Consider the following 18,340-nt stretch of genomic DNA (forward strand, 5'->3'; position numbering starts at 1 on the left):
AAATAAATACATTTATCAATTAAAAAAAAAAAACGACATACATTTTTACTATATTTTGCTAAAGACATCAAAATTAATTGTATTTTTATTTGTATTTTTTCTGACTCCTTATTACATCCAGCCATAGAATTATACCGGTACATTAAAATAAACACATTTGAAATAATTAATTTTAAATTATCATAATAATTCATTTAAAATGACCATATTTAATTATTAAAATAATTGCTTGTTTATCAACAACTTTACCATTTTATTCATTACAATTTGAAGCTCTCAGAAGCCAAGTTATGTTATATGCAAGTTTGAAGTATCAATTAAACACAGATTTGTTTGCATATTTTCAGGATATATATATATATATATATATATATATATATGTATGAAATACTTGGTGAATTCTAGCTGTCAATATACTCCTCCCCTCTTAACCACGCCCCCAACCACGCCCCCGACTCCCCACCCCCCCACCTCCCGAAATCGGAGGTCTCAAGGTTGGCAAGTATGCTATTAAATCACTTAAAGCTAATGAAGTTGACCTATTTTGTCGGAACCCATATTGACAATTTAGATAATAATTTGTGCTTTTCAATGAAGCCACGGGGTCTATAATCAAATAATTGTTCCAATATTTTTGACAACTGTGGCAGAAGGGAGACGGGCCGGTAATTTGTGAAGTGGTGTTTGTCTCCAGATTTGAAGATGGGGATGACTTTTGAGAGTTTCATTTGTGAAGGAAATTGTCCAAGTTGAAAAGATAAATTGCAGATGTGTGTGAATGGTTTGATGATTTCTTCCGCTACGTTCCGGACTGTCCACATGTCGAGGTCATAAATGTCACGTGATGTTTTGTTCTTGCTTTTCTGAATAACCTCTAAGACTTCCTTTTCGACAGTCGGAGTAAGGAACATCGAATAAGGATTTTTTTCAATAAGTTCCATGGACTGTTCATTAATAATTAGAATTTTTTCTGCCAGCTCAGGCCCAATATTAACAAAAAACACGTTGAAGCCGTTAGCAATCATCTTCTTGTCACTTATGATTTGGTCGTTCTCATGTTGGCGGACAGGTAAGACAGCGCGTTATTTCCTTCTTCGCCTTCTTTGATGTTGATGATTCTAATGTTATCCCTCCTGCTTCTGTCCTCGAGATCTTATCGTTTTTTTCTCAATCTGTGTGGGCGTGCTGGTGAAATTGAGCATGGCGTCCTCATTGCTCTGGACACGTGTTTCAATAGAAGACACTTCATTGCGGACAGATTCAATATCGGCAGCGTGCTTGGATAAAGTATCTTGAATCTATCCTCAGCTTCATTGAAAAATGTCCTGAGTAAAGTCTCAAGATAGGCCTCAGTGACGACAGGTGTTTGAGACGAGGACGATCCCGACTCCATTGTTGCCCTTTTCATCAAACTTTTATAACGGGTGTGCAACAAATGAGGAAAGCGTTGTTCATAAAAGAAAAACTTATGGCAGAAATCCAAGTAGCTTAGAATTTTTTTGAGTTTTTTAGAGCATGCACAGGGGAGCTTCAGTTTTGGATGTGCTCTACTCCGCCATTTCACAAACATATCAGAAGTAATCATACCTCGTTGGCCTCATAAACTCCAAGGGAATAAAGTTTATTTTCAATCCGAGACTCGATTAACGTCTTCCACATCAAACACTTGTCGTCTCATGCTGCTTCCTTAATTCCCTCACATATTAATTGTCCCCCCAAATCGGAAACAAAACATATATTCCCCACTCAATTGACATGGGTTTGTAACAAAAATAAAGTTAACAGAAACTTGCATGAATTAAACCCAAGGACATACCTTTTTAATCACATTATGTGTACAATATGAACTTATCTGTATGCATTGTATTTATTTATTCTCACCAACTATGACATTATATATCAAATATACATGTTGCTTCTGTCAGCAGCTACACTGACATTGATGTGTCTCTGACAACTGAACACATGTTTATAACTTATAACAAAATGTGTTTATACAGTAACCTGCTCACATGAGTCACATTACAGCAGGGGTGTCAAACTCATTTTAGCTCAGGGGCCGCATGGAGGAAAATATATTTCCACGTGGGCGGGACGGGCAAAATCATGGCATGATAACTTAAAAATACAACTATGACAAAGTCAAAGAGTAAAAGTTGTCAGTTTGTTATGCAAACAGTTACCCAGCATCACTTATGCGTCGACGTCAGTTTTGATACATGTCAACTTTGCAGTGAAAAAGGGTGTAGTGCAGGTTTTTGAGCGTGCACAAACTTGACACATGAGGCCCCAGGTCCCTGGACTGAAGAAGGAGTAACCAAGCACTTGAAGCATCATCTATCTTACTGTTCAGGAAGGTTTCAGATACAGAGAAGACATGGGGTCATGAGTGGATAAGATTATGCTCCAAATAATCCAAGTTTGTATGAATACCTCAGATATTTGTGAAAGAAGCAGTGAGGAGGTCCTGGGTAGGGTGGATGTCACCACATATGAGCAACATACCACAAACTAAACAGCTAATTGGTTATTTTCTCTCTTTTGTGTTTTACTGCATCTGTATTATGTGTGAACCTTTTACAGCCCACTGAAAAACTACATTTTTTTCTCCAGCGTGTGTTCTCATGTGTCGCCACAAAGAGCCGTTATGAGGAAAGCTTTTACCACAAACTGAACAATTAAATGGTCTTAGTCCAGTGTGTGTTCTCATGTGTTGAGTCAAATTGTACTTAACAGAAAAGCCTTTGCCACAAATTGAACAAGTAAATGGTTTTTCACCTGTGTGGGTTCTCATGTGTTCAGTCAAATTGCACTTAACAGAAAAACTTTTGCCACACACTGAACAATTAAATGTTTTTTCACCTGTGTGTGTTCTCATGTGTTGAGTCAACTTGCTATTTTGAGAAAAGCTGTTGCCACAAACTGAACATTTAAAGGGTTTTTCACCTGTGTGTGTTCTCATGTGTTTAGTCAAATAGCTATTTTGAGGAAAGCTTTTGTCACAAACTGAACAATTAAAGGGTTTTTCACCTGTGTGTGTTCTCATGTGTTTAGTCAAATTGCTATTTCGAGAAAAGCTTATGCCACAAACTGAACAACTAAATGTTTTTTCACCTGTGTGTGTTCTCATGTGTTCAGTCAAACCATAATTTCGAGAAAAGCTTTTGCCACAAACTGAACAACTGAATGGTTTTTCACCTGTGTGTGTTCTCATGTGTTGAGTCAAACGGCTCTTTTTAGTAAAAGTTTCAGCACAAACCGAGCAGCTCAAACATGTTTTACCTCTCTTCTTTGTAGAGCATTCAGAGTGTTTGTTGTCAGTGTGAGTCCTCATATCACCTTCACAGTCTTTATCTCTGCTCAAAGGTTCTTCAACCTCGTCTTCAGCCTCACTATCTGATAGCGGGGCTAAGAGGTCGTCTACTTGTGGTTTCTCTTCATCATCTTCAGTCTTCACAAAGAGAATATTCAGTGGAAACTTGGTGTAATCAGCTTCCTCTCGTCCTAGAAGACACTCTCCCTCCTGAGTGATGCAGAGTTCCTCCTCTTCCTTTTTAATGCAGGGTGGTTGTGGAGTCTCCTGCTTCAAAGTGGAGCTCCCCCCTAACTGAGGGGAAACTTCTTCTGGATTACCGATCAGCTGCTGGACGTCTGCAAGACACAAACAAACAAAAAACTTTCTTCTATGTACTGTATGTGTGTGTAGTAGGGTTGTACAGTATACTGCTACTAATAAAGTATTGTGGTACTAATCAATTGAAATCAGTACTATAGCACCTTTGAAAAGTACCGGCACCGTTCTTTCATCTGAATGCCGCTGTGAGGCGTTGACTACCTCCAGGGCCCATGTTTTGTCGGGGGTAACACTGGGTCTATAAAGCCACGCTCTTTGGTCGGAAGGACGAGGTCGTTGATTAGTTACAACTTGCTCACTTTATTTATTATTTCCACAGGGCACAACCGGACATCCACCATGCTATTAACACTCCTGCACATGCTACCACTACCTCTCCTTACTCGCCCACTCACTTACTCAGCCCACATACTGCCACTCTTAAAGGTGCACACACACACACATACACTACTCTCACAACAGCTGCTTTAAAACACGCCTTGCCAAATGTGGTGATTAGTATTACCACCTTTGCTTCAGACTTAGGTCAACATTTAAATAATAAGCATTCAGATCTGCACAAGGAGTTTAAATAGTGACAGGTATAATGTAGTTGTTACACCTGTCCTGCTGCTCTCTCTTTGCTCGCCCGCTCACTCACTGACGTCACTCAGACAACACGTTGACATTCTCACAAACACACATACTACTCTCATAAGTTAACCAGCTCCCCTGCTGTGCACATGTACAAAACCCAAAACCAGTGAAGTCGTCACGTTGTGTAAATGGTAAATAAAAAGAGAATACAATGATTTGCAAATCCTTTTCAACTTATATTCTATTGAATAGACTGCAAAGACACGATATTTCATGTCCAAATTGAGAAACAATTTTTTTTTGCAAATAATCATTAAATCAGAATTTAATGGCAGCAACACATTGCAAAAAAGTTGGCACGGGGGCATTTTTACCACTGTGTTACATGGCCTTTCCTTTTAACAACACTCAGTTAACGTTTGGGAACTGAGGAGACACATTTTTGAAACTTTTCAGGTGGAATTATTTCCCATTCTTGCTTGATGTACAGCTTAAGTTGTTCAACAGTCCGGGGTCTCCATTGTGCTATTTTAGGCAGCAAGTTAAGCAGGGAAGCCCAGACTTCCCTCTCCCCAGCCACTTCGTCCAGCTCCTCCCGGGGGATCCCGAGGCGTTCCCAAGCCAGCCGGGAGACATAGTCTTCCCAACGTGTCCTGGGTCTTCACCTGTTGGACGTGCCCTAAACACCTCCCTAGGGAGGCATTCGGGTGGCATCCTGACCAGATGCCCGAATCACCTCATCTGGCTCCTCTCCACGTGGAGGAGCAGCGGCTTTACTTTGAGCTCCTCACGGATGGCAGAGCTTCTCACCCTATCTCTAAGGGAGAGACCCGCCACCCGGCGGAGGAAACTCATTTGGGCCGCTTGTACCGGTGATCTTGTCCTTTCGGTCATAACCCAAAGCTCATGACCATAGGTGAGGATGGGAACGTAGATCGACCGGTAAATTGAGAGCTTTGCCTTCCGGCTCAGCTCCTTCTTCACTACAACGGATCGATACAGCGTCCGCATTACTGAAGACGCCGCACCGATCCGCCTGTCGATCTCACGATCCACTCTTCCCTCACTGGTGAACAAGACTTCTAGGTACTTGAACTCCTCCACTTGGGGCAGGGTCTCCTCCCCAACCCGGAGATGGCATTACACCCTTTTCCGGGCGAGAACCATGGACTCGGACTTGGAGGTGCTAATTCCCATCCCAGTCGCTTCACACTCGGCTGCGAACCGATCCAGTGAGAGCTGAAGATCCTGGCCAGATGAAGCCATCAGGACCACATCACCTGCAAAAAGCAGAGACCTAATCCTGCAGCCACCAAACCGGATGCCCCAAGCCCTTGACTGCGCCTAGAAATTCTGTCCATAAAAGTTATGAACAGAATGGGTGACAAAGGGCAGCCTTGGCGGAGTCCAACCCTCACTGGAAACGTGTCCGACTTACTGCCGGCAATGCAGACAATCTCTGACACTGATCATACAGGGAGCGGACGGCCACAATCAGAAAGTCCGATACCCCATACTCTCTGAGTACTCTCCACAGAACTTCCCAAGGGACATGGTCGAATGCCTTCTCCAAGTCCACAAAGCACATGTAGACTGGTTGGGCAAACTCCCATGCACCCTCAAGGACCCTCCTGAGAGTATAGAGCTGGTCCACAGTTCCACGACCAGGACGCAAACCACACTGTTCCTCCTGAATCCGAGATTCGACTATCCGGCAGGGATGATACTCAAAACCGGTTTTCCCGGTTGTTTGATAAGAAAAGAACCGAGTCCTTGGACTCGAATCCCTTTTTGAGAACCGGTAGCTGTTATCGAGACCACTATAGTAAAGAAAAAGAGTTGGTTCTTTATTCGAATCCCTGGGAACGAATCCCGTACCGACCAGAAATGCCCCTTGAGACATCACAAGAAATGACCTCACGTAGCTCAGTCATTAGGCGCAGATAGGGAAACATAACATCACATCTTTCCCCCTATAAAGAAATAATGTTAACTCAATAAAGTGTATTTCTTTTTTTAGCTTTAACTTTTCATTTTTTAGCATTGTAACCACATTTGCAAACAACTTTTCTCTTCATAGAATTCCATCCATCCATTTTCTACCGCTTATTCCCTTTGGGGTCGCGGGGGCGCTGGAGCCTATCTCAGCTACAATCGGGCAGAAGGCGGGGTACACCCTGGACAAGTCGCCACCTCATCGCAGGATTTTTCTTTCAATAAAGAAATAAAGTGCAAAAATGTCAAAGCATCATAACAAACAGTTATGTCAAATAGCAGCAGAATTGCACTTTTTGGAGAGCTGTATCATTTTCAGTTTTGTGCCCAAGGGACTGGTTTTATTTAACACTATATTATTATTTATACACCTATAGTGATCACAGAGACAGGTTGTTTTTGTGTTACTGTATATATTTGTTTTTCTGAAAAATCCCACTTAATATACTTTGGGTAACAACAGTCAATATTTATTTATTTTAGTTTATTTTTATAGGGGGTAAAAGTCAATATTGTTGTTGTTATTATTTCTTATATAATAAAAGTGAGCTTTTGTTAAACCAAATATTGTGTGTTTTTTTCCATATACAACAACCTACATGGACTCGATAAGAGAATCGATAAGGAATCGGTTCGATAAGAGGATTCGATAATAGGCTCGAACTCGATAATTTCTTATCAAACATCATCCCTACTATCCGGCGTAGCCTCCTCTCAAGTACACCTGAATATACCTTACCGGGAAGGCTGAGGAATGTGTTCCCCTTCTTAAAGAGAGGAACCACCACCCCGGTCTGCCAATCCAGATGTACCGCCCCCGATGTCCATGCGATGCTGCAGAGTCTTGTCAACCAAGACAGCCCCACAGCATCCAGAGCCTTCAGGAACTCCGGGCGGTTCTCATCCACCCCCGGGGCCTTGCCACCGAGGAGCTTTTTAACTACCTCAGCAACCTCAGCCCCAGAAATAGGAGAGCCCACCACAGATTCCCCGGGCACTGCTTCCTCATAGGAAGACGTGTTGGTGGGATTGAGGAGGTCTTCGAAGTATTCCCTCCACCGATCCACAATATCCGCAGTCGAGGTCAGCAGAACACCATCCTCACCATACACGGTGTTGATAGTGCACTGCTTCACCTTCCTGAGGCGGCGGATGGTGGTCCAGAATCGCTTCGAAGACGTCCGGAAGTCGTTTTCCATGGCTTGCCCGAACTCCTCCCATGTCTGAGTTTCTGCCTCTGCGACCGCTGAAGCCGCACACTGCTTGGCCTGTCGGTACCTGTCCGCTGCCTCAGGAGTCCTATGAGCCAAAAGAACCCGATGGGACTACTTCTTCAGCTTGACGGCATCCCTCACCGTCAAAGAGCTCAGCAGCGCATGCACTTTTTGCGTGGGATGAAAAGAGCACAGCTCCCTCCCCCCATTCTCAGCACATTCTACAGAGGCACTATAGAGAGCCTGCTGACCAACTGCATCTCTGTCTGACTGTGAAGTGAAGGGAATTATATTTATATAGCGCTTTTCTCTAGTGACTCAAAGCGCTTTACATTGTGAAACCCAATATCTAAGTTACATTTAAACCAGTGTGGGTGGCACTGGGAGCAGGTGGTTGAAGTGTCTTGCCCAAGGACACAACGGCAGTGACTCGGTTGGCAGAAGCGGGGATCGAACCTGGAACCCTCAAGTTGCTGGCACGGCCACTCTACCAACCAAGCTATACCGCCCCACAATCATTCCAGTGGAATGATTGTGGAGCCTGCAATGCCTCAGGCTGGAAGTCTCTCCAGAGAGTGGTGAGGACGGCGGAAAAGATCATCAGGACTCCTCTTCCTCCTATCCAGGAGATGGCAAAAAGCCGCTGCCTGACCAGGGCTCAGAAAATCTACAAAGACTCCTCCCACCCCCACCAAGGACTGTTTTCACTGCTGGACTCTAGAAAGAGGTTCCGCAGCCTCCGAAGCAGAACCTCCAGGTTCTGTAACAGCTTCTTCCCTCAGGCCATAAGACTCTTGAACGCATCATAATTAAATTATTCCCTCAACTCCCCCCAAAATGGATTAACTTGCTGGAATAAAAAAAAAGACAATATAACATACATCCATAAATGTGGACGCATGTGAAAAAGTGCAATATATTAATCTGTACAGTAATCTATTTATTTATTTATATCTGCAACTTATTGCTTTTTTTATCCTGCACTACCATGAGCTAATGAAATGAAATTCCGTTCTTATCTGTGCTGTAAAGTTCAAATTTGAATGACAATAAAAAGGAAGTCTAGTCTAGTCTATCTATACATTTAGTACCGGTACTAAATTATTGGTATGGGGACAACCCTAGTGTGTAGTGCAGGGGTGCTCACACTTTTTCTGCAGGCGAGCTACTTTTCAATTGATCAAGTCGTGGGGATCTACCTCATTCATATATATCATTTATATTTACTTATTTATGAAATATATGTTTTTGTTAACAAGTTAAAGGTGTTTAATGATAATACAAGCATGTTTAACACATATAGTTAATATTGTTAATAAATTAAAGGTGTTTAATGAAAATACAAGTTTGTTTAATACATATAGTTAATATTGTTAACAAGGTAAAGGTGATTAATGATAATACAAGCATGTTTAACACATATACCGTATTTTCCGCACTATAAGGCGCACCGGATTATTAGCCGCACCTTCTATGAATTACATATTTCATAATTTTGTCCACCAATAAGCCGCCCCGGACTATAAGCCGCGCCTACGCTGCGCTAAAGGGAATGTCAAAAAAACAGTCAGATAGGTCAGTCAAACTTTAATAATATATTAAAAACCAGCGTTCTAACAACTCTGTTCACTCCCAAAATGTACGCAAATGTGCAATCACAAACATAGTAAAATTCAAAATAGTGCAGCGCAATAGCAACATAATGTTGCTCGAACGTTAATGTCACAACACACAAAATAAACATAGCGCTTACTTTCTGAAGTTATTCTTCATTCGTAAATCCTTCGTCTTCGGTGTCCGAAGTGAAAAGTTGGGCAAATTTACGATCCACTGGCAGATGTTGGCGTCGTCTGGCGCTGCCTACTCGTCTTAGTGAAGGTGTGTTCGCCTTCTGTCTTCCATTGTTCCCACGCAGTTAGCAGTCTAGCTTCGAATGCCCTGTTGACACCAATATCTAGCGGCTGGAGGTCTTTTGTCAATCCACCCGGAATGACGGCGAGTATTGAATTACCCGGTAAGCGTGTCAGCGTGTCTCTCAATGTGCTGTTATGAGCTAGCAAATATAACAACTACACTACCCAGCATGCAACGATAGTTACGAGCATGCGCGGTAGCCCTGAGAAGTTCCCACGCAGTTAGCAGTCTAGCTTCGAATGCCCTGTTGACACCAATATCTAGCGGCTGGAGGTCTTTTGTCAATCCACCCGGAATGACGGCGAGTATTGAATTAAGCGTGTCAGCGTGTCTCTCAATGTGCTGTTATGAGCTAGCAAATATAACAACTACACTACCCAGCATGCAACGATAGTTACAAGCATGCGCGGTAGCCCTGAGAAGTTCCCACGCAGTTAGCAGTCTAGCTTCGAATGCCCTGTTGACACCAATATCTAGCGGCTGGAGGTCTTTTGTCAATCCACCCGGAATGACGGCGAGTATTGAATTAAGCGCGTCTCTCAATGTGCTGTTATGAGCTAGCAAATATAACAACTACACTACCCAGCATGCAACGATAGTTACGAGCATGCGCAGTAGCCCTGAGAAGCGATGTTGTATGCTGGGAGTTCGAATGTGGTTATGAGCACGCTGTGAGAAAACGTTGAGAACTCAGTTAACACGCCTCGTCTGCATTATTTATAATTAGACAGACAACACACTTAATAGGAGCCATTTGGGGTCTTTACATAAACACACAAATGGAAATGAAACGTCACATATCCCAGCATGCACCGCGCGCTTCTTCTACGGGGAAAAAAGATGGCGGCTGTTTACCGTAGTTGCGAGACCTAAACTTTATGAAAATGAATCGTAATAAAGCGCACCGGGTTATAAGGCGCACTGTTAGCTTTTGAGAAAATTTGTGGTTTTTAGGTGCGCCTTATAGTGCGGAAAATACGGTAGTTAATATTGTTAAGTTAAAGGTGTTTAAAGATAATGCAAACATGTTTAACACATATAGTTAATATTGTTAACAAGTTAAAGATGTTTAGTGATAATGCAAGCATGTTTAACACATATAGTTAATATTGTTAATAAATTAAATGTGTTTAATGATAATACAAGAATGTTTAACACATAGTTAATATTGTTAACAAGTTAAAGGTGTTTAAAGATAATACAAGCATGTTTAACACATATAGTTAATATTGGTAATAAGTTAAAGGTGTTTAAAGATAATACAAGCATGTTTAACACATATAGTTAATATTGTTAATAAGTTAAAAGTGTTTAGAGATAATACAAGCATGTTTAACACGTATAGATTCCTTTCTTTCATGAAGACAAGAATAAAAGTTGGTGTATTACCTGATTCTGATGACTTGCATTGATTGGAATCAGACAGTGGTGCTGATAATGTCCGCATTTTCGAATGGAGGAGAAAAAAAGTCCTCAGTTCTGTCCAATACCACATGAAAGTGGTTGGTTTTGGCATTTTATTTGTCCAGCTTCCGTACTCCTTTGTATACACTTTACAAGAAATACATTGTCGGCAAACTCCGTAGCTTGCGAGCTTGTGCACGCCAGCTTTCTGAGACTCTTATTTTGGTAGCGCAGGCAGGATGAAGTAGCGCTTTTATTGTGCAACTGTGCAGTCGGTCTTTGGAGTTTTGACGACAGGTACGGCGCCAGAGTCTGTTGAAATAAAGTGTTTCTCGCCTTCCAGTCGGTCATTTTAATGAGCTGGCAGCAGCCAGCGTCATCTCAGAAGACCCTCGGGTGCCGTGAATGTCAATCAAAGTGACGAAAGTGACGTCATAGTGAAGATTTATGATCGCTCATTTTTAGGACTATTTTTTTAATGCCTGGCTGGTGATCGACTGACACACCCTTCACGATCGACCGGTAGCTCACGATCGACGTAATGAGCACCCCTGGTGTAGTGTTTCATGGCCATTCATTTAGTGCCTTGCCAGAATGATGGATCAATGTTTACATGACTTGTCATAGACTCAGAAAAGTTCAGCTAGAATCACAGAAAGTAGAAAACATCTGCTTCCATGGACATTAGGATACTACAAACTAACAGTGGGGAAAAGTCAATATTGAAATACATCGCAAAACTAAAAAAGATAATATCTATCTGAAAGAAGTCTGTAGTTAAGAAGTAGAGAACTTTTTTAGATATTAAATGCAAGAAATGTGATCCACTTTCTGAACAATTGCAATGATCATTTTATTTACTTTGTTTGTGACACAGTTTGTCCAATAAATAATAACTATCAACAAGTACATATTTATACAACATTAATTTAAAGTAGTTTTTTTAATTTTTCAGTGACTTTGTAAAAATGGCAGTAAAACTCCATGTCACAATATTACAATAGACTATTGTATCGTGACTCAAGTACCGTGATACATAGTTTATCATGAAGTCCTTTCCGATACCTCGTCTAGGGCTGGACAATTATGGCAAAACATAATAATTAGGGATGTCCGATAATGGCTTTTTGTCGATATCCGATATTCCGATATTGTCCAACTCTTTAATTACCGATATCGATATCAACAGATATATACAGTCGTGGAATTAACACATTATTATGCCTAATTTTCACAACCAGATATGGTGAAGATAAGGTACTTAAAAAAAAAAAGAAAAAAAAAAGGTAAATAAATTAAAAACATTTTCTTGAATAAAAAAGAAAGTAAAACAATACAAAAACAGTTACATTGAAACTAGTAATTAATGAAAATCAGTAAAATTAACTTAAAGGTTAGTACTATTAGTGGACCAGCAGCACGCACAATCATGTGTGCTTACGGACTGTATCCCTTGCAGACTGTATTGATATATATTGATATATAATGTAGGAAGCAGAATATTAATAACAGAAAGAAACAACCCTTTTGTGTGAATGAGTGTAAATGGGAGAGGCGAGTTTTTTGGGGTTGGTGCACTAATTGTAAGTGTATCTTGTGTTTTTCATGTTGATTTAATAATAATAAAAATAAATACAATTAAAAAAAACCTGATACCGATAATTAAAAAAAATTATACAGATAATTTCCGATATTACATTTAAACGCATTTATCGGCCGATATTATCGGACATTTCTAATAATAATAATAACGATTATTTTGAGGAATTTTGGAATCACGATAAATAACAAAATTATTTATTATTTTGAAAACGTAAAAACAGTATAAATGGGGACGGCATGGCGCAGTTGGGAGAGTGGCCGTGCCAGCAACCTGAGGGTTCCTGGTTCAATCCCCACCTTCTACCAATCTCGTCATGGCCGTTGTGTCCTTGAGCAAGACACTTCACCCTTGCTCCTGATGGGTTGTGGTTAGGGCCTTGCATGGCAGCTCCCGCCATCAGTGTGTGAATGTGTGTGTGAATGGGTAAATGTGGAAATAGTGTCAAAGCGCTTTGAGTACCTTGAAGGTAGAAAAGCGCTATACAAGTATAACCCATTAAAAACAGTATCACCAAAACTCAATTTTAAATATAATCTAAAAGAACAACCAAATATACAAATAAATAACGCGTAAAATAAAAATCATAGTAACAATAAATGAAAATAACTAAAGCAATATGAAAAACTAATCTAATTCAGGTTTTCTGTTTAAATTTTTCTGAATTCCTTTTCTTGAATACTCGTGTAACACAAAGTTGTCTTTTCGAATTTAGGGCTTTGTTTAATTTTAGGCACATTTTTAACATAAACTATCTGTTATTAAAACATATCATACCATACCACCACCAAAGGAATTCAATACAACTTTTTTTAGAAAAACAAGAAGATAAGAATTAAAAATAAATAGAAATATTTAAAGAGGCTCAGATGTTTGTAACTTAGACTTATTTTTATTGTCATTCAAATTTGAACTTTACAAACACTACCGGCTATCTTATTTTACCATTAGTGTTTGAACAAAGCATACATTTTTTATTGTCTTGTTCTTTATTACCTCCAATCCTCTGCACGTTGATGTAGACATGTGGTCCAGTCTTCTCTTCACATCTCTTACTCTTCCCCAACATCTCTTCTTTCACATCATTCTTTTTATCGTTTTTGGTTGACTTTTGCATTCTTTCATCTCCTCTGATGTGAACTCCACTGCCTTCTTCAAGCTAACAATCATGGCGGCTCTTTCTTTACATTCTTCAACCACGTCAGCCAATTTATCAACGAGGCTCTTTTCGGTGATTTTAAATCACGTTGTTGGAAACTTCAAGTCACTCACCTTCATCTTTCGTCTTTATCTCCGTTGGTGATTTGCTGGAAGTTGATTCTCTTTCATGTTCTCTTTTAGCGGACGTCGCCATCTTAGCATAGCAGTAGTCGTCCATCTTCTATCACGTCTTCAATCTTCACTTCACATATCGCTCCAAACTCAATGCACGTTTCGTGGCTTTGGAAAATACCAATTGAGATATTTGTTGCTATATTTGCTGTGAATCATATGACTTTAAGATCGGGAATTCGAAGAATCTCCGAACAACCATAGCATGCGGTCTTCCTCTTTTTTTTTTTTGCTTGGCTTCAAGTACATTTGCGCATGCGCTTAAAGCCCGACACTTCCGTTTCCTACTCCGCAGCAGTGGTTTTTCAAAATAAAGCCATTTTAATCTTGTTTTAAAACAGTGGTTCTTAAACTTTTTTTTGTCATCCCCCACTTTGGACAAGGGCGAGTTTTCAAGCCCCACCTGCCCCCATCGTCCCAACAGAACGCTAATGCCAAGCTTAACATTTTCAAATTTATTGAACATCAAGTAACATGAAGTTGTATACATTCAAACTCAATAACATAAAATAACATCAAGTTCAATAATAAATAAAATAACTGTGCAGCTGTGGTATAACTTGCCCATCCATCCATTTTCTACCGCTTATTCCCTTTGGGGTCGCGGGGGGCGCTGGAGCCTATCTCAGCTACAATCGGGCGGAAGGCGGAGTACACCCTGGACAAGTCGCCACCTCATCGCAGGGCCAACACAGATAGACAGACAACATTCACACTCACATTCACACACTAGGGCCAATTTAGTGTTGCCAATCAACCTATCCCCAGGTGCATGTCTTTGGAGGTGGGAGGAAGCCGGAGTACCCGGAGGGAACCCACGCAGTCACGGGGAGGACATGCAAACTCCACACAGAAAGATTGAACCCAAGACTACTCAGGACCTTCGTATTGTGAGGCAGATGCACTAACCCCTCTTCCACCGTGCTGCCTGGTATAACTTGCATCAAGTTCAATAATAAATAAAATAACTTGCATCAAGTTCAATAATAAATCAAAAAAAGTGTTATAACTTGCATCAAGTTCAATAATAAATAAAACTAAAGTGTTATAACTTGCATCAAGTTCAATAATAAATCAAATAAAAGTGTTATAAATGCATCAAGTTCAATAATAAATCAAATAAAAGTGTTATAACTTGCATCAAGTTCAATAATAAATCAAATAAAAGTGTTATAAATGCATCAAGTTCAATAATAAATCAAATAAATGTGTTATAACTTGCATCAAGTTAGGGACGGCGTGGCGCAGTGGGAGAGTGGCCGTGCGCGACCCGAGGGTCCCTGGTTCAATCCCCACCTAGTACCAACCTCGTCATGTCCGTTGTGTCCTGAGCAAGACACTTCACCCTTGCTCCTGATGGGTGCTGGTTAGCGCCTTGCATGGCAGCTCCCTCCATCAGTGTGTGAATGTGTGTGTGAATGGGTAAATGTGGAAGTAGTGTCAAAGCGCTTTGAGTACCTTGAAGGTAGAAAAGCGCTATACAAGTACAACCCATTTATCATTTATTTATAAGTTCAATAATAAATCAAATAACTTGCATCAAATTCAAAATAAATAAAATAAAAGTGCCACTTTGCAATCTTTGCAAAAAAAAAAAGGAGGAGCTATGCATTTGGCAAGACAGGGCAAGTGACAGCACTTTGCCCCGGGAGAGCCACCTTGCTTCACTGTGAAACACATACTTGCCAACCCTCCCGGATTTTCCGGGAGACTCCCGAAATTCAGCGAAAAATAAGTAATTTACATTTATTTTTATAGCGGATTTCAGACAGAATCACAAAGTGATTTACAGTGTGTATAGAAAATGAAAGCATAGTAAAAAAAAATCATTATATATATATATATACAAGCACATGCACAGACTTTTTCCATGGCTGTTGTTCAAACCAGAAAAAGGGTAAACATTAAGGAAAAAAATCCTACATTTTAAATACTACAAGAAACACAGAAATATTTTTCAGACCACTTAGTTGTTTTAGTTAAAATCCTTTAGAAAGTCAAATGATTACTCTGAATAAAGAAGAAAAGCGCTAAGAGTGTAGATCTCCACCAGGACCAATCCTATTGTTCACGTGCTACTAAATTGTGTGCCATCTCATGTGTATCGTGTGCTGGTATGACAATAAACTTCCATGAATCCTGTCAAACACCAGACAGTTAGTAATATGGTTTCACATAAAAATGTTGGTGAAACTGCTCATTTCTACCTAGCGATAGGTGGCTCTAACTGTAGTGCTAATCACTCACCAGCAGAAAGCCCTCATCACACTGCTAATCAATAACTACCATCTTAGGCACTTAACATCACTAATCGCCAGTTAACAGCTATCATGCTAAATGTCAACTATCCTAAATGCAAACATGAAAACAAGACACATTAACGTCTTTCCCCATTACAAACATCATAACACAATCTAAACTTATATAAACACATTACTGTCTGAGCATATAAGATATTCAATTGTGTTACATCGCAATTTATTATATTGAAATTAGCCATGTGATTAAGATGGGCACGGTCTGACCAATCACAAGTCAGTAGGAGCTGCTTTGTTCTCGTGTTTGGAGAAAGCGGAAGAGCGATTGTCAGCCTGACATTGATGTGTCTCTGAGAACTGAACACATTTTTATAACTTATAACAAAATGTGTTTATACAGTAACCTGCTCACATGAGTCACATTACAGCAGGGGTGTCAAACTCATTTTAGCTCAGGGGCCGCATGGAGGAAAATCTATTTCCACGTGGGCGGGACGGGTAAAATCATGGCATGATAACTTAAAAATACGACTATGACAACTTCAGATTGTTTTCTTTATTTTACTTTGGCCAAAAATAGAACAAACACATTCTGAAAATGTACATATCACAAATAATCCTCTTGACAAAACACTTCAAGTTAGTTAAACATTTAGAGGAAAAAAAATGGCGTATTTTAAAAAACACCTTGAAGAACACAATGAATTTAGACTTAATCTCAGTGTTTCTATTAAACTTTAAGTCACAACCCATCTAGGATTGAACAAAAAACAAGATAAAGCATGAATAAAAACTATTCTATGTATCAACTACCTCATTTGTCATTTCCACATATTAATCCTGTGCTAACTCAACAAACCATACAAACTGAGGTAGAAACTATTCAAGAGTGTTGAGTTACTTCCTGTCTTCTAGACATAATGTGTATTGATAGAAAAATAAAAGCTGTGCAATGTGTGAACAATTTCAACAAAGCACCAATAAAAAGTTCAAAGACTGACAGTATTGCAGTAAATCACACACTGTTCACTTTCTTTACATTTGCACAGAAGACAATCATTTTCACAGAACTACAAACCCCATCTCCATATGAGTTGGGAAATTGTGTTAGATGTAAATATAAACGGAATACAATGATTTGCAAATCCTTTTCAACCCATATTCAGTTGAATGCACTACAAAGACAACATATTTGATGTTCAAACTCATACACTTTATTTTTTTTTTGCAAATAATAATCAACTTAGAATTTCATGGCTGCAACACGTGCCAAAGTAGTTGGGAAAGGGCATGTTCACCACTGTGTTACATGGCCTTTCCTTTTAACAACACTCAATAAACGTTTGGGAACTGAGGAGACACATTTTTGAAGCTTTTCAGGTGGAATTCTTTCCCATTCTTGCTTGATGTACAGCTTAAGTTGTTCAACAGTCCGGGGGTCTCCGTTGTGCTATTTTAGGCTTCATAATGCGCCACACATTTTCAATGGCAGACAGGTCTGTGACTACAGGCAGGCCAGTCTAGTACCCGCACTCTTTTACTATGAAGCCACATTGATGTAACACGTGGCTTGCTGAAATAAGCAGGGGCGTCCATGGTAACGTTGCTTGGATGGCAACATATGTTGCTCCAAAACCTGTATGTACCTTTCAGCATTGATGGCGCCTTCACAGATGTGTAAGTTACCCATGCCTTTGTCACTAATACACCCCCATACCATCACACATGCTGCCTTTTACACTTTGCACCTATAACAACCCAGATGGTTCTTTTCCTCTTTGGTCCGGAGGACACGACGTCCACAGTTTCCAAAAACAATTTGAAATGTGGACTCGTCAGACCACAGAACACTTTTCCACTTTGTATCAGTCCATCTTAGATGAGCTCAGGCCCAGCGAAGCCGACGGCGTTTCTGGGTGTTGTTGATAAACGGTTTTCGCCTTGCATAGGAGAGATTTAACTTGCACTTACAGATGTAGCGACCAACTGTAGTTACTGACAGTGGGTTTCTGAAGTGTTCCTGAGCCCATGTGGTGATATCCTTTACACACTGATGTCGCTTGTTGATGCAGTACAGCCTGAGAGATCGAAGGTCACGGGCTTAGCTGCTTACGTGCAGTGATTTCTCCAGATTCTCTGAACCCTTTGATGATATTACGGAGCGTAGATGGTGAAATCCCTAAATTCCTTGCAATAGCTGGTTGAGAAAGGTTTTTCTTAACCTGTTCAACAATTTACTCACGCATTTGTTGACAAAGTGGTGACCCTCGCCCCATCCTTGTTTGTGAATGACTGAGCATTTCATGGAATCTACTTTTATACCCAATCATGGCACCCACCTGTTCCCAATTAGCCTGTTCACCTGTGGGATGTTCCAAATAAGTGTTTGATGAGCATTCCTCAACTTTATCAG

General features: G+C 40.3%; 1 protein-coding gene across 1 annotated transcript; it reads right to left on the minus strand.

Moving 5' to 3' along the window:
• Positions 1-2,155: 2,155 nt before the first annotated feature.
• On the minus strand, positions 2,156-13,890 carry LOC133619233 (uncharacterized). The gene is made up of 2 exons (XM_072915433.1): positions 13,610-13,890; positions 2,156-3,651 (listed from the first exon to the last, which is right to left on the minus strand). Exons 1-2 carry the CDS (start codon positions 13,713-13,715, stop codon positions 2,549-2,551), a joined length of 1,209 nt encoding a protein of 402 aa, XP_072771534.1. The 5' UTR covers positions 13,716-13,890; the 3' UTR covers positions 2,156-2,548.
• Between the last annotated feature and the right edge of the window lie 4,450 nt (positions 13,891-18,340).

The sequence above is a fragment of the Nerophis lumbriciformis genome, linkage group LG20 (genome assembly GCF_033978685.3).
Source record: "Nerophis lumbriciformis linkage group LG20, RoL_Nlum_v2.1, whole genome shotgun sequence".
NCBI classification, from domain to species: Eukaryota; Metazoa; Chordata; class Actinopteri; order Syngnathiformes; family Syngnathidae; genus Nerophis; species Nerophis lumbriciformis.